The sequence below is a fragment of the Sylvia atricapilla genome, chromosome 4, assembly GCF_009819655.1.
Source record: "Sylvia atricapilla isolate bSylAtr1 chromosome 4, bSylAtr1.pri, whole genome shotgun sequence".
NCBI classification, from domain to species: domain Eukaryota; kingdom Metazoa; phylum Chordata; class Aves; order Passeriformes; family Sylviidae; genus Sylvia; species Sylvia atricapilla.
The window spans coordinates 48,712,901-48,737,328 of record NC_089143.1 but is presented as its reverse complement, the minus strand read 5'-3'; the positions used below and the strand labels follow the sequence as shown (position 1 = coordinate 48,737,328).

At 36.6% G+C, this 24,428-nt stretch overlaps 2 protein-coding genes across 2 annotated transcripts in view; one reads left to right on the top strand and one right to left on the bottom strand.

The window, feature by feature from the left end:
• NPNT (nephronectin) overlaps positions 1-24,428 on the top strand; it is a 274,897-nt gene that overhangs the window by 95,967 nt on the left and 154,502 nt on the right. The window lies entirely within an intron of this gene.
• The window catches only part of TBCK (TBC1 domain containing kinase), an 83,304-nt gene that overhangs the window by 23,403 nt on the left and 35,473 nt on the right, over positions 1-24,428 (bottom strand). The window contains exons 19-22 of the mRNA XM_066317833.1: positions 23,954-24,039; positions 18,769-18,805; positions 17,205-17,366; positions 3,283-3,458 (exon numbers count right to left, since the gene is read on the bottom strand). Of these exons, the coding sequence (XP_066173930.1) occupies positions 3,283-3,458; positions 17,205-17,366; positions 18,769-18,805; positions 23,954-24,039 (461 nt within the window). The remainder of the gene's footprint in view (positions 1-3,282; positions 3,459-17,204; positions 17,367-18,768; positions 18,806-23,953; positions 24,040-24,428) is intronic.

Here is a 24,428-nt window from a genome sequence, read left to right as displayed (position 1 = left end):
GAGAATGTATGTCTACCATATCTATAATAATGGAAACACAGATACAGCAGACAATAGTTATACTACAGTGTTATTTGTCTCTTTGACTCTCGGACATTCAGGAAAAATACTTCAGGAGCTTCCAGGGTAGGAAAGTAAGTTTCAGGAAGAATAAGAAGAAAAAAATCAATGACGTACTGGTAAAGAAAAGTTACAGACACAAACCTGAGTACACTGTAGTGTGAATTCAGTAGTGAATTTAAAAGGTTTTTTCCATTGTTGTTTTTTTGACGTTTTATCTTTCTCAAAATAAACAATGCAAACCCACTTAAGATCCACATTCATTTTCTCTGAAACTATTTCCTCCTCGAGATTTTATCTCAGTAGAAATAAGCTTACTGGCTGAAAGAGTAAAAGATTAAGCAACACACAAGTCCAAGAGGAAAAAAGAGAGCAGCCAAGCCTATTTATGAAGTCACAAATAGATGTTACTAAAATAAAAACTAAGCAATGCTAGTGATAAAAAGAGTCAAAGCAGTTTTGTTTACTGACTGCTGATTTAGGGAGAAAAATGCACACCCAGAGGGAAAATACTTCTCCTGTTATTATTAACCAAAGCACAGTTAGATGCAGATACACACAAATATTTGAATAGCCAATAAAGAGCACTTAAGAAACAAACTGAAGCAGCATAGAAAAAAAATACAAATACTGAGGTAAGAGGCAGCTGGTGTTTACAATTAAAAACACTAAACATTTAATGTTTCAAGAAGTCATAAATTACCTTCAGAGGCAAACCCACAACCTTCTTCACAAAGAATTGTTTCATACCCTACTCACTTCCAAATACAGAGGTGATCCACAAGTATAAAACTAGAGATAGACATGCAGGGCAAAGTACTTGTCCAAAGAATAACCAACTAAATAGGTAAGGAAATAGCAAAATTATTTTTTAAGAGCTAAACTGCAGAGCAAGGACAATGGTGTTTAAAAAAATCCATTAAAGGGTACTGGGTGTACTAAAGATTGAACTCAGATTTCATCCCTTTCAAGTAGATAAAAAGTATCGCCATGGCAGCAAACACCAGCAGACAACATGTTTGAAGAAAGAGATGGATAATTCCAGGATTAAGGTTAAAAAAGAACCCAAACAAAAACAAACCATATCACCTTTTTGTGTAGTGTATTTCACCAATATTTTCAATTTATTTTTTATCAATATTGTTCTAATCCCTGAGAAGTGTCATTTTCTGAAGACAAATATCCAAAAGTGCAGAATTGGTCACAAGCGAGAGGTAGGTCATTATGGACTCATGTTACACGGGACTTTCCAAATTTGAACTATGGCTCCGGACTGAACCATAACATACTTGATATGCATCTATCTGTCTCAAAATCTGACACAGAAAAATACAGCAAATGAGTGCAAACAACACATTTGCAGACTATAATTTAAGATATGAATAGACTTTTTTGTGTCCAAGAGATTAGTTTCCTTTTTGCTTACATATTTCTGTATAGATCCCAGAACCTATATAGCTCTCCTATATATGATGAGCTAGAAAAACAAAATACAGGAGTAACAAAAGAGCCAATATATTTGCACTTCAAAAGATGTTAAAGCTTCAGCTGCACTGCAGTAAATGAAGAGTTCTTTGCTGTTAGCCAGACTGAACTAGGAATGAAAGAGAAGGCAATAGAAGTTCTAATATTTATTTATCTTCTCTTTAACATACCAAAAACACTGGCTTCATTTCTTGGAAATTGTGGGATGGATGAGCCTGATTACTAGCTTTATAAACAAACACAACTTCTGGTATGAAAATAAAAACACTATCAGGAAAAAATCACGCAAAACATTTCTCAGAAAACGGAAGAATACTTAAAGAAACTTCCTTGATGTGAAATAAGGATATTTATCTCTGTTACAAATAAAAATCTTTTTGCTATTTATTAGCTCAGTGAGCTAATTGGACCAGTGCTGTTTTTTCGTGTCTCCCTCTTTGCTATAGCTGAGTGTTTTGACTCTTGCCTGTACACATAAAGGCACAAGCAAATGCTTAGAAATCAGACTTGCTCTTTTCACTTTTTTGTCATAACATTCAGAAAAGCTAGCACATACACAGAATCATTTTCACTGGTAGCACCATCAGACATCTGACCAGACAGCCAAGAGAGACTGAATACCTTCCTTGGACGTTTTCTTGACCTGACAGCTCAAAGCCCTGGGCAACCCCATCTGAGTTCAGTGCTGGACATGTTTTCTGCAGGAATTGGTACCTTAGGAGGTCCCATCTGAATTAATTTATAAAAATGCAGCCCTTGGCTCCTTCAGAAAGCCTCTCTACCTCTCTATCTCCAGAACAGTACAGCAGCTGTCCTGGCTACAGTTTCTGGATGACCACAACCAGTATTTCCCCCAATTTCATTTTTCTTCCCTACTGCCTTTCTAGATCCACCTATTGTTTCTTAAATTCTGTAAGATTGCAGTCCTGGATTTGTAGCTAAGGCTTCCAGAAATTACAACAGAAATAAAATAAAAACTAAAGTAAGTAAAAAACAAGAAAATGACTGAACACCAAACTCCAGTTTAAGGACTTAAAGTAAAGATTCACTTGAATGACAACAAAACTTCTTAGTTTCCTAGCAGTTAGGAAAAAAGAAAAAAAGAAAGACTAAAACCTAATGCAATTCATCAAACAGATAAAGCAGGTGTATATATACTTCCCATATTATTGGAACATGCTCATGAATGAAATGATTGTAGGAGAATGTGGAATGAAAAATACCCTAACAAAATAAAATTTAATTTTTAAGAGACTAACTAAATTTATACTGCTGAGAGGAAGGAGAGGCATAATTTCAAATCACCAGTATTCAGATAGTACAATTGGTGAGAAAAACAGCAAGTAGATTCTACTAGAGAGAGAGGAGAAAAGTCTTTTTGCTAAACTGGGCATCTATTTAGTGAAGATACTCTGTTAGTTACTCTTTGCCAAGATAAACACAACTCACCTACTAAACTCTCAGAGTAACTTGTGGCATATGCTTTACCTGACATACCAAGATTGAAAGAGCAGCCAGAGCTGCCTGCATCACACTTTCCAGTTACCTATTTCTCACTGGCACACTGCTCTTTTTACTGCTTTTCTCCTATGATAAAGCCTATTTTTAATTCTGCAGGTGAGCTGTGGACATTGCTGCATCATTGCAACAGAACCGCAGGAGCTGGGAGAGACAGGACAAACATGCAATCTGAATAATCTGAACAATTCTCCCCTCTCCAATTCCCAGGCTGCTTACAAGGTCACTTCGAGGAGCTTCCTGGTAGTCTGCAGAGAGGCAGGACAGGGAGCCCCTGGTGCTGGTGCTCTCGGTGGGCTGCCGCGGGGGCTGTGCGTACTGCCGGTACGTGGCGCTCTTGGGAGTCCAGCGGAACAGGTTGATCGACTCGCGAACGCAGCGTTCAATGTCGATCTCTGCCAGGGGTTGAAAGAGAAAACAAGAAACACAACAGCAAAATATCAGTAAAGCCAAGTAACCCAGCTATGGCATTGCTAAATATACATGTGCCCATCTATACCTTTGTCTGTCTGTCCCTTGCTCAAAGGAAATGTAGATTTCAAAAGCATTTTCCCATCCAAAAAAGAAAAGTAATCAGAGTTGGTTTTTTTATTAAAAACTAGTAAAAGACATTTTAAGAATTAATTTATTCCCAGTGATATCGGAAAATGTGTTTAAGGGAAGCATATCAGAACTTTAACCAATACAAAGTCAGGACAATAACTGAAGTCTAGCCACTGTAAGGCATCTTAAAGTTCATCAAGAGTAGATGTACTGCACAAATACGCAGATTTCATACAGTGCACAGACATCAGGATTTTTTGGATCGACTGTCTATTTTTCAGTTAAATCTTACTAAGAGCCAGATTGAAAGCTTTCAGCTATTGAATTTTGCGTGGCCAGCCATCTTGAGAAACCTACGTTACGTGTTTGCTGGAAAACAGGTTTTCAACATTAATTTGTGCTTGATGGAAAATATAATGGATTGTTTTAGAGAATTCAGAGATTTTTTTAAACAAACAAACAATACAGTCCCAAACCCAATCAGATATTCCCAGTGAAACATCCTGGCTGAAAGAGTGAAGTACCATTGTGATAATATATTACTTGAAAGGAAAGCTGACACCTATCAAATGAGAAACATCGTAAAATAAGATGTGGTCAATTAAAAAGCAGCAAAGTACAATGAAATGCATATGTAAAAAGAAAGAAAGCAAACCTATTGGAAATATATTTTCTGCAACACTAAGCATCGTGCATGTATCTATCTTCTAACAAGATGTAACATAAAAGCCATTTACTCTTTTACCACTATTAAAGGACTGGTTAGTTTTGCATCTCCCCTGTATGCGGTCTCATGAAGAGAAAAACAATCCTAGCTTGCGTTTTATGACAAAACTGGTATAGTACGACAGTCAAACAGCAGGGATATCAGCACTTCTTGTGTCTGTCCCATTTTGTATGATTCATTACAACACTCCAAATTTAGATTAAAGCATTAGCTTCTATGGAGAAAACAGAGGCATTGTAGCCAGGCTTTATCTGTATATCCCAAACAGATTTGATGCACTGCCATCAATCACTCATTGCCATCAGCAGATTTGATCCCTTGCCATCAATCTGGGAACTACTCCAGAAACCTCAGTCATTAGCAGGGTGGTGAGAAGAAGAAGCTGAAATTGAAGCTTGGGGCAGAATAATCCAGTTGGATGAGATTATTGACTGTTTAAAATCTGGAAGATGTGATGTATTACTCTCCCATTCAAAAAGCTGTCCGTATTCAGGTGGGATACAGTCTACAGCAGATGCTTTAATTCTGTTGACGACAACATGCTTACGAGTTATCTTGCTTCTAAAATTCTGAAAAGTCTGCGAGTAAAGCTGTGGCTTAACCAAATTTAATTTTAGCTCAAAAAAGCTTTTGGTGGATGTGTGAAAATAAATCACAATTTTCCTTGACAACATCAGGCTCCCTAGCTGCTTGGGACAACAGGTGTCAAAGATAAATGGACTACGCGATGTCTCAACAGCAGCTAACAATTTTTCAACTATACTGTAATAGAAGGCTGTTATTCAGCATCATTCCCAAGGAAAATCCACAAAACTGGAGAATTTCACACAATTTCTAAATTCAGATAAAGAGAAGAGATGCCTTTCACTGGTTATTATTCCTCAAGCTCAGAAAACACTCAAAAGCACCGTCATTACAGTTGCACTTTTTTTCTATATTTCTGAAAACTCATTTTATTTATATAAAGTTTAGAATTTCAGTTCAAGACTGTAGTACATTTACAGGGGGGCTGTGGTTTCTTTTTTTGTTTTGTTTCTGGAAAGGTTTTTTGGAAAGAGACTGCTGTAACTGAGTTACAAGCCCCATTTCCTGAGATTTTTAGGTAAGGAAACATTATTAGTATTTCTATAATAAAAGATATGAATGAGGAATTTAACTAGTAAAAAAAAATCTAAAAAATAATAATTAATGGCACAAGAAGCATTTATTTGGCTGTGAGAGGGCATAGTAGCCAATAAATATCTGAAATTGAAAACAGAGAACTGAGGGATGGAATAGGAACACTGCAGTAAAGCTATGCCAGTTGAAAGCAGAAATCAAGACTGACAGTGTTAAACACTGAAACAGGTCAAAATATTTTTCCTAGAAACAAACTCTCTAATTCTAAAATAAATCAACTTCAGAGAACTGGAAAATAGGCTTGCACACTGGAACAGGCTTCCCAGGAGAGTGGACACAGCACCAAAGTTGATAGAGTTCAAGAAGCATTTGGACAACACTCTCAGGCACATGGTGTGACTCTTGGGGTATCCTGCAGGGCCAGGAGATGGATTCAATGATCCTTGTGATCCCTTCCATGTGATTGTTTGTAAAAAACATAACCAGTTCTCACACATCAGAGTGTACGTAAAAAATGTAGGAGCCCGTTGTTCTGTGATTTTGGAACGCTTGGTTTCTCATTTCTCCAAGCAGCATTTCAGGAGGACAGTGAGGATGGCTGAAAATGAAACTCCACGGAATTCTTCTCTCCACAGAAGACGGAATTTCTAATGGTTTGTGGGGGAAGCCATCAAAAGCCTAAAACAGGCTACAGGCTGTCAATTAAAAGCCTAGAACAAATTTACAGTCTGTCAATTAATTGATGTGCTTCTCAATAATGCAAAATAAAAACTACTGACAAGGCAATTGTGGTTTCCACAAGTAACAATAAAAAAGCCACACAACCACAAAATGCCCCCCAACAATGTGCAAACCATAGGCAAATGCATGCACACAAAATGGGAACAGTCAACATCTAGCACCCACAAGGGAGACAAGACTATGCGCGGTGAAAGAATTTTTTTAAAAAAACAATTACTTTCAGGATATTGGAGTTCATTCAGGACTACATTAAACTGGTATAAATATTTACAGAATATTTATTAGTCACATTGCATGAACAGGCTTCACACTTGAGTAAACTTCAAGCCCTTCTTCATCATTTGTTTGCAATTTCGGTTTAAGAAAAATCACTTCCTGTCAGTAACTAAAATGCAATGCAATCTTGTGCACCCTTGCTGGATAAGATCTTTTCTCCTCTTTCTGGCTAATAATTGAGGGTCTGCTGCACTACTTCAATCCCAATTTCTTCCCATGCCCTTTCAAATATATGACAAATGAGTCAGTCTCTAGTGAAAAGTCCATTTTTTGTTATCTCCCCAAGACTTTGCATTCACACAGCATTAATCCTGCCTTTACTCCTCCTGCTCCTAAATCACTGCATTACAAGCCAGAAAACATTGGAGCTTCCACATTATTAGAAACATACCATTGCTATGTCAGAAGCATAAATATGTCAAGTCAGAGCCTAGATTCTTGAACAGGACTATGAACAAATGAACAGAGACTACCTCAACAGAATGCCAGAGTACTTGACACGAGCAAACAACTTAGAAGAATATTCTTCTGAAAGCAGGGTTTGATCCAGGTGTGAAGAACACGTGAAAAGTAACATTTAGAAAGGATGAAGAGGGCATGCTCACTCAAGGAGATCTACACATAACATCTTGGTGCCCTCCAACATCTCCAACCCTGGGGTATTTTGTAGTTTAAAATTGATGTGCCTTCTGTTTTTATTAGGACAAATTATTTCATTGGAAAATCTGCAATGAAAACGTGCTGAATAACATGGTGTCATTAAATGGGGAGTGTGAAAAAATTTAAGCCTGACTTAAAATATTATAAAAATACTATTAAAAAAGTTATAATTTCAAAACTTAGTACATCTTCAAACTGTTTTTGAAAAATAGCAGAGTGCCTGTATTTCTAAAAGGCAAAGCCAGAACCCAAGTATCTTAGGAACCAAAGCCACAATTTCATTTTCAAACATTATGTTTAGGAGTTCTGGCTCAAATGAGCTCAAGTATTTCACAGTCAAGCAGCAATCATGCCTTACAGGAAACAACTCTATAGCAGCAGCTAATTGCTCAGAATCAAAAGGTTTTCTCTTACATTTCTAAATATGCAAATAATACAGCAATTGATAAAGGCAGGAGTAGAGAAGGGAAAGAAAAGTGATCTAACAGTAGCATCTTGGCTTTGCCATGGCCCCATCCTAACATTAAGCCTACTGAAAGGTTTTCCTTCTTTTCTGAACTAAGCTTACTGGTTATTCTGTTTTTCATTTTGCTTTTTTTCATGCTAAACTATAACTTCTTACCAAGTTGCTGTCTTCCTCTATCCACAGCCTCAACTGAAAAGGACAGCTCAGTCTGACATAGCTGCTTTTTAAGCTATATAAGTTTAAGGTTTATTTTTATAGATACAGGAGACAAGTAGACTGCACTTGAAACACATCTTGAAAAAAGCATCAGTTTAAATGCAATACACCTGTGACAAAAGCACATATAATTTTTTATTTTTACAGCAAAACTGGGTTGTGCATATGTTGCTCACAGCAAGTGAAGTAAAGTCATGAAGAAAAACGTAAGATGAATGGCTCCCTCCTAATGAAAATCTACACAGACCAAGCCTTTGTGTGCAGTTAATCAATTCCAGACCCTTTTCCTTGGGTAACAGGATACCAGTTAAGAAACTCAGCCAAAATAAACTGCTTCTGCATTTTGGGAATAGACCAGCAGTATGAGCTTGGTTTGACATCTCCATCACAAATACTTTATTACTACTCTGCCAGGCAACATCAGCTTTCACCACACAGCCACACAAATAGGCCAGAAAATCCCTGCGCTATGAATGCTCTGGTACTGAATAGGTCAGCCAGTTCAAGCTCCTGATTCCTGTTCTTAGAAGTAGAGGTGAAAGGCCATGAACTCTTTTTTCCTGATGACATACAAAAAGACACACTTAGTGTGCATATTTTAAAGGACAAGTCTAGGAAGAGAAGTGACATTTCTATTCAACATCTCTTTATCTATTGCTGTAAGAAGGTTATTATAAATGAAAAGGTCAATGCAAAACTATTCTTTTTACATTATTTCTTTTATACATTGCAGGATAGTTGTGTGAGTTCATTTTTTTTTTTTTTTTGTGGACAGCAGTAGAGAGAAGCAGCAGTAAACACTGTGAATTATTCCCTAGACATTAGGCTGCATAAAGGGCAAATATGGATTCTTTTCTTGTGATTGTAAAAATTCCTCTGACTCAGCAGTTCACTAGAAAGGTTTACTAAAGAATGCCTTCCAGTATGGAAACCTGATGGTGTCAGGATGGACATGAGCAAGGAAGACACAGAATGTGACTGCACAAAGTGTAAAGCTTTACTGTCAGTCAACCACCAAATGCCACATGCTATGTCTTATTGAGAAAGAAATAGATTACATAAGAACTGTAGCTAAGCTCCAACAAGAAGGTGCTCTTAAAACATTTTTATGAGGTGTGCCAGTGCTGTTGAACAGCAGACATTTCTACAAACTCAAAAAATGTTAAAGACATCTGGAGCAGTCTTAGCACAGGGTAGGACACTGGCTAAAGACAGAAGCACAGGAATTCCCAATATATAATTAAAATAGTCAGAGAGAGCAAAACTATGCAAAACTTGAGAAATACACAAGGGGAAATAAAGTAGCTTAGCAGAAAAATGAACATTACTTCATAGGTAGATAATAACCAGAAGATGCATAAAAGGACAGGTTTACAAAATTGCAGAGGTCAGCTCAGAGGAGAAACTTGTGAGAAAGCCATGGAGATGACGAACATGTGGTGCCACCAAGACAACATCCAACAACAGTCAATTTTTGAAGGAATAACTTTTTTTCAGTTTATCTATGTTTTCGTTGTTATAATATTTGCTAAATATCTGTTAAGTCAGTTTTACAATCTGAAATACTAGAGAAACTCAACTTCTTTATCCTAAATCTTTGCTTCACAGAAGTAATACGCAAATAAAAAACTTAGCATGCAAAATAGAGATCATGCTGTTAGAGGTTTCTATCTGAGTTGTGACTGAGCTACTTCATGTATTTCCCAGGTGTAATGGGTATAAACCTGTAAAAAATTCTACAGTCAGAAACTCTGACCAGGCCACATGTTTATAAAACTGATGACTCTCTTAAGAGCTGTAAGTTGAAGACCTTTGCATTAGCTCTCTTGTAAGCCTTCCTAAGGGAATAACATGAAGTAACTCAAACTTTCTGCTTTTAAAATAAGATCAAAGATTACCTGAAAATTCAGGTAATCCTGAAAAGGAGTACCTGTTGTCATGAGAAAAGGATGAAAGCCTCTAGTTAGACCTGTTCATTCCCATACCAATGATGGAAAAACTCAAGGTAAAGACAAATACAAACAGAGTATTTACAGCTGCCTAATGAGTATCCTGAACCATGCAACACTCTCAAACTGCAAGCAACATCTTATTCAGGATTGAAATGTTATTTCCCACAAATACAGCAACTGTAAACAGGAAGGATAACCGTCTTGCTTATGTAGCCATACTCAAAACTGCTTTCATTTCTAAAAAAATGCTCTAGCCATTTGGCACTGCAGTAGATAACTTACTGAGATCCAAAACTGTCAGTGTTTATCACTAGTCAAGTCTATGTTAGTGTTTCACATAGCAAGGCTATTAGCTTTAAGTAACTAACTGCAGTCCAACCTTGTCAGTGTACATTTTCTAAGTTATTTAAAGCTTGCAGCATAATTAACCTACACATAAACTATGGGGAAAAGTTCCCTTATTCTGTTGAAGAACCAAGTTAACATTTTCATTTGAATTTACACATGAAAGTGTTAAAGTACATTCAAGACATAAAAGTTTGTCATTTCAGGGTTGCATTCCCAACAGATGAGTTTGTGGTTTATCAGCTTACATGACTGCTTACATGATTTTTCTCCTTAGAATGCTGCTATGCTTTTTTTAAGCAGAAAGACTGAAGAATTAGCAAGAAACTGTCTAGCTTCTTCTAGCCTTGCTCTAAAGCCCAAATGCAATGTGTCCAGCTGTCCCCTCTATCCCCTGCAGATGGTTGGCCAGACCTCTTGAATTTTTGAAGTGACAGAGGCATCACTTCAAAAATTTAAGAAGTCACACACCCCTGCTGGTACCCAGACTATTTATCAGCATTTTCATAATGCAGGCAACATTGTTCACATACAGTGTGAGATCTTCCCAGGTGGGATACCTGCCCTTCCTAAACAAGTTTTGCCCTTCAATATTAACCATGCAATCCTGAAATTTATTCCAAGCTTGCAGTATTAAAAAAGTCTTACCTTTAGGTAGAAACCCTGCTCTAGTTCTCCATGCCTAGTTTTGGTTTCCTGCTGGTTTCTACTAAACTCCAGTACACTCTTAGGACATTAAGAATGCAGAAATTTGGACAGAGAGAATCAAATGCCTCATGCAGCTTTACAAGGCAAGAGTTAAAGTGAAACATTATGTGAAAGTAAATCAAAGGGAATTGACAGCTATCCCAAAGTATAAGAGCACTGAGAGCTCACTTAACCTCATTTCAAAGTCCTTGTTTTGACAAAAGGATTTTTCCAGGTTTCAGCCTACACTGCCATTTGAATCTGTATTTAAGTAATGTGTATCTCTATTAGATAGATATACATTCCCTAAATATATCTATAATCATATAGAAAAGTGGTGATAACAGACATTTCAATCAAGAACTTATAATACTGCTTTATTTGTGCAGCCTATTTAAAAATTCTCCTCAATTAACAGTTAGAAAACTAAAGATTATTGAGCAAAACACTTATACCTGTACAAGCAAACAAACATATTCAGCATAACAAAATTATAAACAGATACCCTACGAGGCACCTTGCTCTGTCAGCAATGCTCTCTGCAATTGTAAAAGGAAAAAAGTAAAAAAGTCTAGTACACAGTATTGCTCTAAGCATTAGACTAATCCTGAACCAGTTGCTATGCTTGTAGTTTTAATGGGAAAAAAAGGAAATATTTTCCCATGACAACTTTGTAATGAGGAAAATAAATAACATGAGAGAAGCCTGAATTTTGTCAGTTCATGACAAGAATCCCAGAAATGCTAATATGTTTGACACTCTGTCTTCTTGTACTTCCGTTTTATTCCAGTGTAAAGGTGTTCAAAATCCTACGTGACTAACGGATTATTCTATTTTCTGAAGTGGCTTTTCACTATGGAGAGCACGATCAGGGTTCTTTCAAGAAACAGGGGGCATAAGCTGTGTGTCAGACTGTTTTTAAGACATGGACTAGGAAAGTTCGACTGAGGAACTCACTTTTCACGTTTTTATGAAGCACCATCTCTTGTGGCAGACAGCCCTTTGCTAAAGGATATGTATTTGATTTTCTTCTGCCAGTGACAACTACAGACTACAATAAACTATTTCAGTATTTTTTCTTATAGTGTTGCCCACTCCAGCATGTCTCTTTAGTCTCAAGAGGGTAGAATCTGTAATCTAACTGGTTTTTTTGTGTCACCATGACTGGAAAAGTTTCAGGTAAAACAACATCAGTCTTACATAGTCTGACACTAACAGACAGCCTTGGTGAGCCCTAACAAATCTCTCTGCTTCTGTCCTAAAGCAAATAATCTTGAGGAACTGCGTAATGAAATACACCTACATCTCCAAAAAGCCATCTAACATAGCAAAGATGAGCACCACTCTCAGAAAAAGATGCTTCCTTAAATATCAGCCTGACCTACATATTTCAAGAAAAGAAAACTAGGAAAAGTGATTTCCTTTTAAATTTTGATGTCTTTTGATATTTCCAATCAATATTTTTGTCATAGTTACAACACCATTATCATGTGTGTCATGTGAAAGCGACCAAAGTGCTGTTTTTCTTCAGCTATATTGTAACGTGAAAAAGGTAGTCAACTTCACTAGCTCCACAGCAAAATACTTCCCAGAGCCATCTCCCATGAACAACAACAGAGTGATATGTCAAAATTTTGTAGCCGAAGCTAAAAAAGTTTCCTTTCAGAAGCACTGTTATGGCTTCTGTTCCTCAGAGCCTTAATCTAAGCAGTAAGATATTTTCAAAAGTGCATGAAAAAGGTCAAACCCTAATCAAAACACTGTATGATTTTTTTTTTTCATACTGCTCACTGGAATATGAAATACCACTGTATCCCTGTAAGTCCCTTTACAGGTGGTGTTTTAATCTCCTTATGTTTTCCTTGGAGGAGCAGTAAAACAAATGGGAACAGGCACTAAACACCCACCATCTCTGTGTGGATTTGGTGGCCAGCTGTCATTTTTTCCTCTTATCAGATCTATATTAACTAAATGCTGAACCACCAGAAATTCCAGTACAATAAAAGTGTATGGGTCACAGATGTGGGCAGACAAAGGATTTTTATGAAGGAGAACAGCAGAAAGTAAAACAGTAACTACCTAGGGTCAGAAACATATCTAAAGTAGAGCCTTCTGATATGTCTAACTTTGCTGCTGTCAAGGGAAATGCATCATTCAGAACTGCTCCCTATGATCTTAGTAGAGAATTTCCACTATTTTTTAACCTTCAGTCCATTTATAAGCTGGATGCAATCCTTCCTTGAATTCAATTCCTATGGCTTCGACCATCCAGGATTCAGCATTTTGGCACATCACTAGAATGACAATGGATATAATAATTTCTATCACATTAGAACAATCTGTGCCCTGGAGAATAATTTATGTCTGCGGTTTGACAATAGCCAGATCTTGCATTTTAAAGCTACATGCCTGTGTCTCACAAAGTTTTACACTTTACCCATTTTACTGTAGCTCCTCATTGCACTGGCTTGCTTTTTTTCCGTCAGTCTTTATAACCTCCCCATCTGAGGTCAAGGTTCTTCCTTTGGAAGCACTGACTAGTCCGGAGTGAGCAAAAAACCACCTTCCTAAGGCGCACAGCATTAAAAGAATGAATGCTCCTCTTGCTCCAAAATTACAGAAGATTATTGAACTAACCTAAAAGGTTTGTTTGAATAGGTTTTATCTCATATTTAGGCCTGGCATTTCCCTATTGTCTAACAACATCTTTTCATCAACGTCTCCATCTTTTCATCAGTTCTCAGAAGTCCCTAACTCATCTCTGTATGTCAGCTCTGATATTGGCAGTGATCACTGGAGGAAGAGCAGTTTGCCAGGCACTGCAAATGGGTGTTTACTGCACCCACTGCAGGTGGGTGTAGATTGGTCTAAGGATCCTTCAACTGTTTGCAAAGACCTGTAAGTGTCTGGATGCTTCCTAACAAAAGCTGCTGTTGACTTTGCACTCCTTGTACAGCAGGCAATGAACTTGGTAATCAAGTCAAATTACAACAACCATAATTTTTGAGTTGAATCATGGGCATTATCACACAAACTTACATCAAGATTCTAAAGACTAAGCTATAAGCAAAACTGCACATTTAAAAGTAAACATACACAGTTGGTCTTCAGGGCATGAAAAGATTTCTGGGTTGTAAATCTGTTGATACGTGAGGTTAAGGGATATCCAGACTGGCTTAGTACAAATCAGCACTGGTTCGAAAGCAGAGTCCTGTCTCTGCTGTTGGTACCTCAGGAATCTCACCATAGTAGTGTCACTCTTACCATTTTCATTTTCCTGACACATTCTGCTACATGTCAGACTTACAGGAAAAACAAAGGTAATGTGTAATGTCTTTGCTCTCTCTGCATCACCTGAATAAGACAAAATTTACTAAGTCTCAAAACTACAGGTAAAAAATTTACCAAATTCTAGGCTTGGTTTTGTTTGTCTGTCTCAAATATTCCCAAATATTCTCAAATATTCTCTGGTATTTATTGTTTATTGTTTGAATAAAATTTGTACTTAAGAGAGCCCCTGAAACACAAGGAAAAAATATGAAAAAAAAAAAGAAAGAGAATTTAAATTAAAAAATTCCAGCACTTTGGGCTAGTAATTTCCTAAACAATCCAATTCTATTCAAGTTTTAGCAGTTGCTTATATGCCTCCTTCACACAGTTCCACAAGGAATGAACAAGGCCATTTATTGCAAAAGGATTTTTCAGTATTCTTAATTAGGCAATTATTTTGTCAAAATCTTCAAATAAATTTCCTAAGCTGTTAGGACATTGTTTGAACAATATATAAATAAATAAAAATTTCCAACAGAGCTTCCAAAAATAGCAAGTATTGCCCAATTGTATTTGCTTTATAGATAAAACATGGCCAAAGCTTTGAGACAAGTATTGGAAAGGGTTTTCAGAGCCAAGTGATCAATGATGACACAATGCCCCTTTGTTTTCCTCACACCGCTTTTTTCAAAAAACAATAATTCCAATTGTGCTATATACACTGCACTGGAAATTAGGCAGTGGGGTTTTTGTTCTGTAGAAACAAGAAATCTTAAAAGTGTTCAACAAAGTTTCAATATTGCAATAAAATACCTCTATCAGTCTGGAAAGGAAGTTGCTTCCACTAGCAGGCTGAAATAAGCCATTGCAGTGCACAAAAAACTTAAAAATCGCAGAAGTTTCAGACTGTTGAGCAACAACTGATCTTAGTATAAAATTATTGTAGATGTTTTAAACAACACAATTTCTTCCTGAGAGTGATGTATTTTCAGGTGAAGGCTATTTGTAAATTACTTTTAGAAAATTCTCAACCTTGGCACACAGTATCATAACCAAAATAACAGAAGTCTTGTTTGGAAGACACAGTTGACAAAATGCATAATGAGTCAATACTTTTTAAACAGAAATAAGACTCAGGTCACAAGGCAAAGGCACAAGGCTATGAGATTTACATGTTGAAAAAGTTACTGATTAAGCTAGACCAACAACATTTAACTTTTAAGACACACTAGGATTGTCTTTCACCCTCATTATTTATCCCACTGTAGTTTTACTGGCAGTATTTTATGGTATGCTTTAAATTTATCTCAAAATATTCAACTGTACCGTTGCTGACATCCTAAATAACACAGATATGACCATTTAAGAAAACAAATTTTCTCAGAAACCTGTATTTCCTACCAGAGTATCAGCAAAGTTGTCATCAACTAAAACCAGCAGAATACACGTTCATTATGCCACTATAGACTTTAGTGATCTAATTTTATTATATGAACACGTATGTATTACAAGAACTAATGTGTTATTGTACATGACCTCGGCATAAAGTACTTCCATTGTCAGTAAATCAGCTGATTTAAGATAAATTGGAATCTATAATTTAGCACCCTTCAAGAAAGAGAAAAATATGGAGAAATGACCTTAGGCAATAAAATAAGTTAAATATTAATGGATTTGTACTTAACTAGGACATACAGCTAACACATGACGAAGGAGAGGATGGGGAGAGAATCAATCTTTTCATTTAGCACTCACATTTCAGCCATCTGCAGGTATCCCATTAAATTAACCACGAGCATTTGAAATCATTCAACATATAGATTGAAAATTAAAATTCTACACTATAAGGAACGGCCTAATTAAAGTCCTTATAAATTGAAAAATACAGTAGCAAATGCATAGCACATACCAAACTAATAAGTAGGAGACAGATTTTGAAATCCAGAATCATATAGAAGCATATAGAGTAAGAGACAATTTTTGACAACAGTATTTAAAGAAATCACAGAGCTTCATTTATGGTAACTCATTGACTTATGCAACTGTGAACTCAGCCTCATCTGCTTAGTACCATATCCTAGACTACTGCTGACCTCCGTAAACTCTGCAGTTGTGGAGACTGGACCACTTAAGAGGACCTCTTAAATTCTCCTCCAAACTTCACTCTCTTTTTCAGTTCTTCTGATGACCTACTTCTGTTTAAATGAACTATGAATTACTGAATTGCAAACATGGTGTTCAAATAGAGATAACTAAATCCATAATTAGCCCAGTAATTACCCCAAAGTTAGAGTTATCAAAAGAAAAGCCACACATATAAAACAATGCCAACATCTTTCCTAAGACCTGTATAACACTAGTAAGATCCTGAGCAGGAGAGAGGGAATTAATACAAGAACGTAAGCATGTTCTGAGTGCACCAACCCTTCATACTTGTGTTACTACAAATTAAAACACAGCTTTCAGGTGGCATGGCTTATTCAGTTTCAAATGCATTGTACTGTCTTCCTAGGAAGTTGCTCAGAAGGAAGAGCCAAACTTCATGGCTAACTGCTATATATTCTTGTAAGGTACCAGTTTGTATGATAGGTTAATTACCTCGCACTGAACAAAGACACAGAATGTCTGCACAATGATCATGCAGACTCTGATACACTTTTGAAAGTTATTCTAAAGCTTTTAATTTCAAATAGAAATGTTTTAAAAAGTAATTCCAATGGTTTTCTATACTGCTTTCCTTAATCCTTTTACATTAATTACTTTCACAGTAAAAGTTTAATTATGTTCGAAAGGAAAACATGCTAATACCAGCACCAAAGAGGAAAAGGACTATTCAGACTTGTACTCAGTTTATTAGCAAAAATAATTCATATTAACTGATTGGGTCTATATGTGGCATGACTGCAAACAGTTGCTTTGAATTATTTTAAAAAGTTCTAAATTTCACAACAAAATACTCCAGTCTTCACCTGCAAATAACAATCCTACTGCATTCTTGCTGATGACAGCAAAAAGACTTCAACTAACTACCATACACTCTGGCAGTGAGTTTACCTAAATCTACCACGATTTCAAAACATATATTTAGAAACACACTGGGGGAGACAAAGAAAAAAGAAAGAAACAGTATTTTCTGTACCTGGCAAGTCTGAAAAAAGGAGAATGCACTCATTGAATCCATTAGCCAGAAGACGATCCCTCAGCTGTTGAAGTATGGCAACTCCAATACAGAACGGGAAGGAGGAATTTCCAAGCAGTAACGTGTCCCACAAGTGAAAAATTTTGTGCAAAGGAAAAACATCTGCATAATGAATAAGCACAATAAATAGACCTCTATAAGCATATGCACACAATAACAGGGTTAATGAGTTGCCTGTGTACTTCTTTCCTCTCCTATCTTGAGTGATTTCTTTTTTATTTGGGAGCAAAGAGGACTCAACCTGTTTAGGATCATGCTCATCTTCATATGCAGCTTGATTATTCTGGAAATCATAGTCTTCTTTTCCTAATGAATGCTTGGAAGCACATGGTCCTTCATATTTCAAGTATGTCAGGAATTAGGCGATTTATTTTTCTTTTGGTACAGTACAATTATGTATTACGGCATGCATATCAGTTTTTCACAATAAGACAACATTAACAAGTTAATAAGATCAGCAACTTACAATTAGACAAAAAAATGATCAGAATAAAGAAAAATTGGCAGAATAAAAAAAAAAAAAGGCAAGGAAAAAGGCCTATTTAAAGCAGCAAGATTTTATATATAAAGCTGAAGGCGGCTCTCTTAAAATATGCTACCTTCCAACTTAAAAGTTCTAAGACTTCATTGCAATTGATTGCTTAAGGAAACCATTTCCTTAGTTTTCCAAATGTAGCAATGCTCATGAAGGGTATACAAAAAGGGACAACCTCAAGAACCAGTGCTTTACAGTCAAAATCTTCAGGAAATTCAATCAAGAATCTCACATTAAATTCTTTGGTATTTTATCAGAGAAATAATCTATCAGCTCTTTTCATTCTGCCATTTTTTTTAGAAATTTAAATTCAACATCTGCCACTGTTGGTCTGACATGAAAAGAATCAAAGATTTTTGAGAAAAGAAGTTTCTTAAATTGCTTTCTAGACTTGATCTATTAACTTTGTTCTCTTTAGTTAAAACTCACCAAATTAGAAAGCTCTTCTTTTTTTCCAATATATGTGCACAAAACAGTAAACCAGCGTCACCAGAATAACAGTGTGGCAACAAAAATATGATTATCTTCAAAAACAAAGTCACTCTCTTTCTTACATTATTTGAGTGATGGCAGGGGATGGTGGTGTGGTTTGGTTTTGCTTTTTAACTATTATTACCTCTTTTTCCAGTAGATAACAGCTTCCTCTGAATACACCCTAAATACTGCACACGTAAAATTATCCAGATAATAACAATGACTACGTAATAACCATACAATAATCAAACAACAACAACTCAAAAAAGCAGGGGAGATACTAATTATTGCCATATCAGGGCAGAAAGTAAGTGACAGGCACTGCAGAGTTTTCCACTGTTATAGTTTTCCACAACACATCCTTGCAAATTGTAAGCATCCTACTAAATGACCCATCATACCAATTAAGAAAGGCCTCAGCTGGAAAAGTGGGAAAAATTAAGCTTAAGAAATATCAGAACATTTAATCAGAGGGGAAAAAAAAACCATACTCACGTGTAAACATTGTAAGAAACCAAGGAATTGCATAAAGCTGCCAAAGGTGGTGATAGAGAGAATAAGACAAAAAAAAAGTTAATGAGAACTCAAGTTGTCTATGACAATTGTCAGCTACATTAAAAACTCCTCTATTTTGCATGAATTCATGTAGAAAGGAAAGTAACTGGAGTGGCAGATTTTCTATCACACAAACTCTCAGAAAATTTTTTCATCCCCAAATTTTTCAAATTATTAGTTTGTGACACTGTAGTGAAAGCAATAAAAACCTCCAAACACTGCCCTTACTAGGCTGGTTTGCAAAGTATAACCTCCAAAGTGTTAAAGAACTCAAAAACCTACTCCACTAAACTGTTGCAATTCTCAATAACCTAAGCAAAAATTTGCCAAGGATGCCTGAAAAAACATAAACTTTTTTACTCGATTTAATATATCTTTTTCACTATGGAAGAAAATGGTTTTACAAGACTTGTGCTGCTACAACAGCTACAGAAAACCTTTAATGTCTGTAAACTTTCAAACTCATGACATCACACAGAGAAAGAAGAGCTAAGCATTTATGGCACCTTAAGAATTTCTAATTTTTCAATGAAGTATTTAGGCAAGAAAATTTATTATTTTGAAACATCAAACTGTGCAGAAAGTTTCCATAAATTAGGAATGCAAGAGCGAGACAATCATTGTTAAATTTTACTCAGCTGCATAGCTCATGTGCTATGAAGATTTACAGTTAAACATAAAGCTTAATATATTACTTTTTAACTCATAAAAAGTGCAAATTAATCCTCCTATTGAGCTTTTCCTGGAAGTAAAAAAAATTAGAAGCAGAAAACATAATTGATATTATGTTAATAAATCAGTTCTTATTCCATAAACTCTGAACTGTGTTATGGCTCTGACTAAATGATGCACACATTTGCTGAAAGCCTTCAGCTCTCTCTAAATTTTATTCCTATGCCTCCATCTGAGCATCAGAACCATATTTTCCCTAAACTTAGGAAGGTTCAATGACTGGTTGACCACTTTTAATACGCAGCAGGCTTTTATGAAACTTGACCTCCAGCCCACCAGTGGAATTTAAGAGTTCCAAATCCAAATCAAATCAATTTCTATCATCATTTTAATCTTATAATACAATGATTCTATTTCCGAGTACATCTACATCATGTTTTAAACAGAAGGCACCATAGGAATAATAACATATCCTGTTCCCTGAAATATCCCCTGCAGGGGTTGTGATCAGCTAAGACCTGTTTATCTGCTTGTTTGTATGCAATATCTTGCTTCCCATGCAGTAGGAAAACAAGCCTAGTGTCCTGAGGGTCCTCTTTGAAGGCACATATATTAGGCAAACCACATTATTTCCTTGGTATTTAAAAGCAATTATTTTCTCCTTTTCATAGATATGATTAAGAGGTTTTACCAAAGCAGATCCTCATTTTCTCCTAATTTCACAAACACCTCTACCACGTATGCATTTACACAGAAATATACAGGAGAGTACGTGGAATGAGAAGCTTTGAAGATTATTAAAAGGTAATCACAAGGAAAATCACTGCTTTGCTCTAACCCATCCTCACCAAACCTATCAGCAGTGACACAAAAAGTAGGTCAAACAATTTAAGTAGAAGGTGTCAGGCAAGCTTTTATTGAAGGGAGTTTTTTCCTCTGACTTTAAAAAAAGTAATGCTTTAAGACAAGGAGGTGTTGGTAAGCCTGAAGAGGTTACGGATGCTATTAACAAGCGAGGGAAGGGAAGGCACAACGCGGGTGGCGTTACTCCCCGATGGCAGTGAAAGGGAAGGCGGAGGGGCTCTGACTCCAGGACAGACTCCGGGATGCGCTCGGACCAGGACTGCACAGAGCGCTGGTGAACGGCGCCCTCCAGCGGCCGCCGCCCGGAACAGCACCGCGCCTCCCGAGCAACGAGCTCCAGGAAAAGAGGATTCCAACCCTTCGGGGCGAACCCTGAAACCTACGGGCGTTGTGGTTTTACTTGACACTTAACTCTCCAGAGCTGGGAATTAAACCTAATGCGTAATCAAAGCAGCATCTGAACCGCTGAAACAGCCTGAGAATAAGCCACATTAAAAAAGAGCCTGTAAAACATTTTTTAGAGACCTTGAGAGGAGCAGTGCCATAATTATAATTTTGCTCTGCATCAGGAAGCAATGCCACCCGTGTTCTGCCTTTCCTTTCCTTGCTTGCTAATAGGATCCATAACCTCTTCAGGCTTATCACCACCTCCTTGTCTTACAGCATTATATTTGTTAAAATCAGAGGAAAAACTTCCTTCAATAATAAGTTATTCAGAAAAAGTATCACTATTTTCTAAATATACTTTAGCTGTACCATATATTGCAGTTTATATCAGGTGCCAAATCCAAACATAAAGAGGTTTGGCTTTTTTCTCCCAGCCTATTAAATGCCTGTTTCGTTTTTTTTTTTTTTTTTTTCTTCCCATTTGACGTATGTGTAAAACAGTGTTGTCCAAAAATAAGTGGAACTTTATTTTGCTGAGTTGTCCCAACTGCTGCTTTTTTGCTTTAATTTTCAGTTGTTAACTACTATTTTTATGCTTTTTACAGCTTCTTAGAGGGGGAGGCAGAGAGAGAAATGCTGAGCTCTTCTCCCTGGATCCAGAGACAGGATATGCTGGAACTGTTCAAAGCTGCATGAGGGTAGATTTAGATTGGACATCAGGAAGCTTTTCTTTACCAAGAAGGTGGTCAAACACTGGAAGAAACTTCCTAGAAAGCTGGTTGATGCCCCAAGACTGTCAGTGTTTAGGATCTATTTGGAGAATGCCCTTAAGAGCACGCTTTAAGTCAGCCCTGACATGGTCAGGCAGTTGGACAACATGAATCTTGTAGGTCTCTTCCAAAGGAAATTGTCTATTCTACAAAGTCCTGATCTTTCACCTCCCTAGTCCACATTTGAAATACACACACATATACTTAGCTATATGGTGCCTAGACAATCATCTATTTAAAAGCTACAGAAAGGTGCAAAAGATAAGGTAAATTGAATCACATTTTTAATATTAGATTATACCCACCTATATGTACCTACACAAACAAAATTTAAAGAACGATCACTTTCTTCACAAGAAAAAATATCAGCAAGAAACTTGTCCTCCAGATTCATCTTCAGGTAATTGTGTAACAGGACAAAGAGAGAAAGTACTTCAAGGGCAGGAGTTTTAAGATGAAGCCCTATTACTGACACCTTCTGCATATCACCAAAACCAAGCTAAGGTACCTCTACCTGTGCCAGCAGCTTCAGCACAACAATATCAAGGAACTGGAATCAGTTTCCTTGTATGCTAGTGGACACATGAAAACTGTGTCTACCTTCCATAATTCTCAGCTGGAAGTGCTTTAGGGTAATTTATGGCAAATGCTGAGATGTGAGCAACACTGTACACTCTTTTGTTTTTCTTCATTTTAACATGGTCTGCTGTTTAGGGTCAGAATACGGAAATTCACTGCTTAGTCAGTAAATAAGGAATGTGTTATAAAGCGTTATTCTGGGTGGGGAAGATTATAAACTTGGGGAGAGTAAGCAAAGAAGAACTGTAAGATTCACTGTATATATCATCCCTCTATTTATATGTAAATCACATAGCCACAGCAATGTACTTAATCCAGGCACCACATCAGCTAATAATATTCACAACGACTCAAGCTTCAGTAGTGTTCAATATTCTGAGAGCTACGTGACCTGAAGCAAATGAGAAGGGTGCCAGGAACACAATCTTCCCTGCAGCAGAGCCTGTGTTTCAATGATGAAAGATTAATCAGGGTTTACTTTGATAGGATTAGTACTCAAGCACGAAACTGGTTCAGATCTCATTACTACAGTGCATATCCTTCACCTTGATGGATCCTGTGCTGCCTTGGTACAGTTACAAAAAATCACCTCTCTGACTAATCGAAAAGGCAGAACAACTTTTACTTACAAAATAAAAAACCTGAACCCTGACAGATAATTCAGAAAGGACGACTTCTCTTCAGAGGTTAGTGTTAACTTTAGAACTTGCATTTTTATTCAATGCAAGAGTTAAAAAAAATCATCTTTTGCAATTGTTTACTATATTACCTAATCATCTATAGACTGTCAGATTTGGAGACAAGGCTCATGTATGGCAATGTACTGTCCAGTGACTAGAACAACAAAAACTAAAATACAGCAAAACATGTGATTTCAAACTATTCCATCTAACTTGTACCTTGAAAGTCTTCAGTGGAGAATTAAAACTGTATAAACAGCCACAAGGAGCTGCTGAAATATCAGATAAGACCCAAGATGGGTTGCTACAGATTAGTAGCCCACACAAAGACCTGTAAAGTGGTCAGGGAAATTACATCTCTAACTCTTTATCGGGAACTAGCATCCTGGACAAAATACACAGAAGAACTGTTTTGGTCAACTGCAGCCCTTAAAAAAAATCAGCACTAAATGCATTTATATAGTGATGCTGCAAAACTGATTCTCCCTCAGGAACCTAAATGTTGCTGTTAATCCTTGCACATTAGCTAGAAGTAAGCCTCTAAAGAAGGCCTTGTTTTGCTTTTTCCAATAAAGCCCATCCTCTCTACTATGTTTTGGCTGTGTTCTCAGTTTTCATTTTCCTCCATCTTAGAAATTTTATTTTCAATGGAAGCATAAAACTTGAATCTGTTTTATGCACTTGTCCCCTACTTGAGACACTCCAGCAAATGACTGCTTAGCATTTTCCAAAGTCTGACATACCTACAAGATAGACGATCACATACTTCTTCTGTTACTTGCAAAATAATGTGTAATTTGTGTTAATCAAGTGCATTCAATTAGCTGCAGTAATTTTCCTATTAGCACTTTATGAGTACACTATTTTTGGCATACTAACCCACATTTCAAAAATAAATGTATATATATCTTTTAAGATTAATTTAAGTTACAATAACTGGCTAGTAGTATTTTTATTGTATTTACCATCCCAGCAGAACAGGAAGGACTGAAGCACATAAAACAAGAATCAAACCATTTAATCAGTATATTCAGGAAGGTCTGTTAATATGGAACTTGTGCTTTTGTCAAAGTGCTACTGAAGCAGCTTGGAAAGGCACCTCATTCCAGTTTCTCTCATTTTCCATTTTTTAAATTCCTTTGAATAATACTTATAAGGACCCTTAGCACTTACATCTGGAATAAACCCAATTTCATTGAGGTGGTTACTCAGCTCTGGATCATGGAATGCAATCATCTGGGAAAACACTGTCAGGTACTCTGAAAGGACAAATCCAAGACTGTTGTCAAAACCACAAGCCATCACATGCTGCTAGCTCACAACAGAGCTGTAGGAAAGCCATTCATTTAAAAACTACAATAAAACAGTGAGTACTACCACTGTACTCCTTGTTACCATTACATTCAATATAGAGTAAGAAACATTTAATTTTTCTTCTTTAGTACTTCTAAGTTTGGATTTTTAACAATGGTTTAACTTGGTACATGCTTAGGTTGTGATGTATGCGTGACATGCAAAGTTAAAGACTCTTTATTAACCAGCAAGGAAAAATACCTACTTTTGATAAAATTGATTACATCTTCAGCCTGGCCTATTAAGTTTGATGGGTACAATTTCATTAAGTTATCTAAATAACACTTGCTTTTAA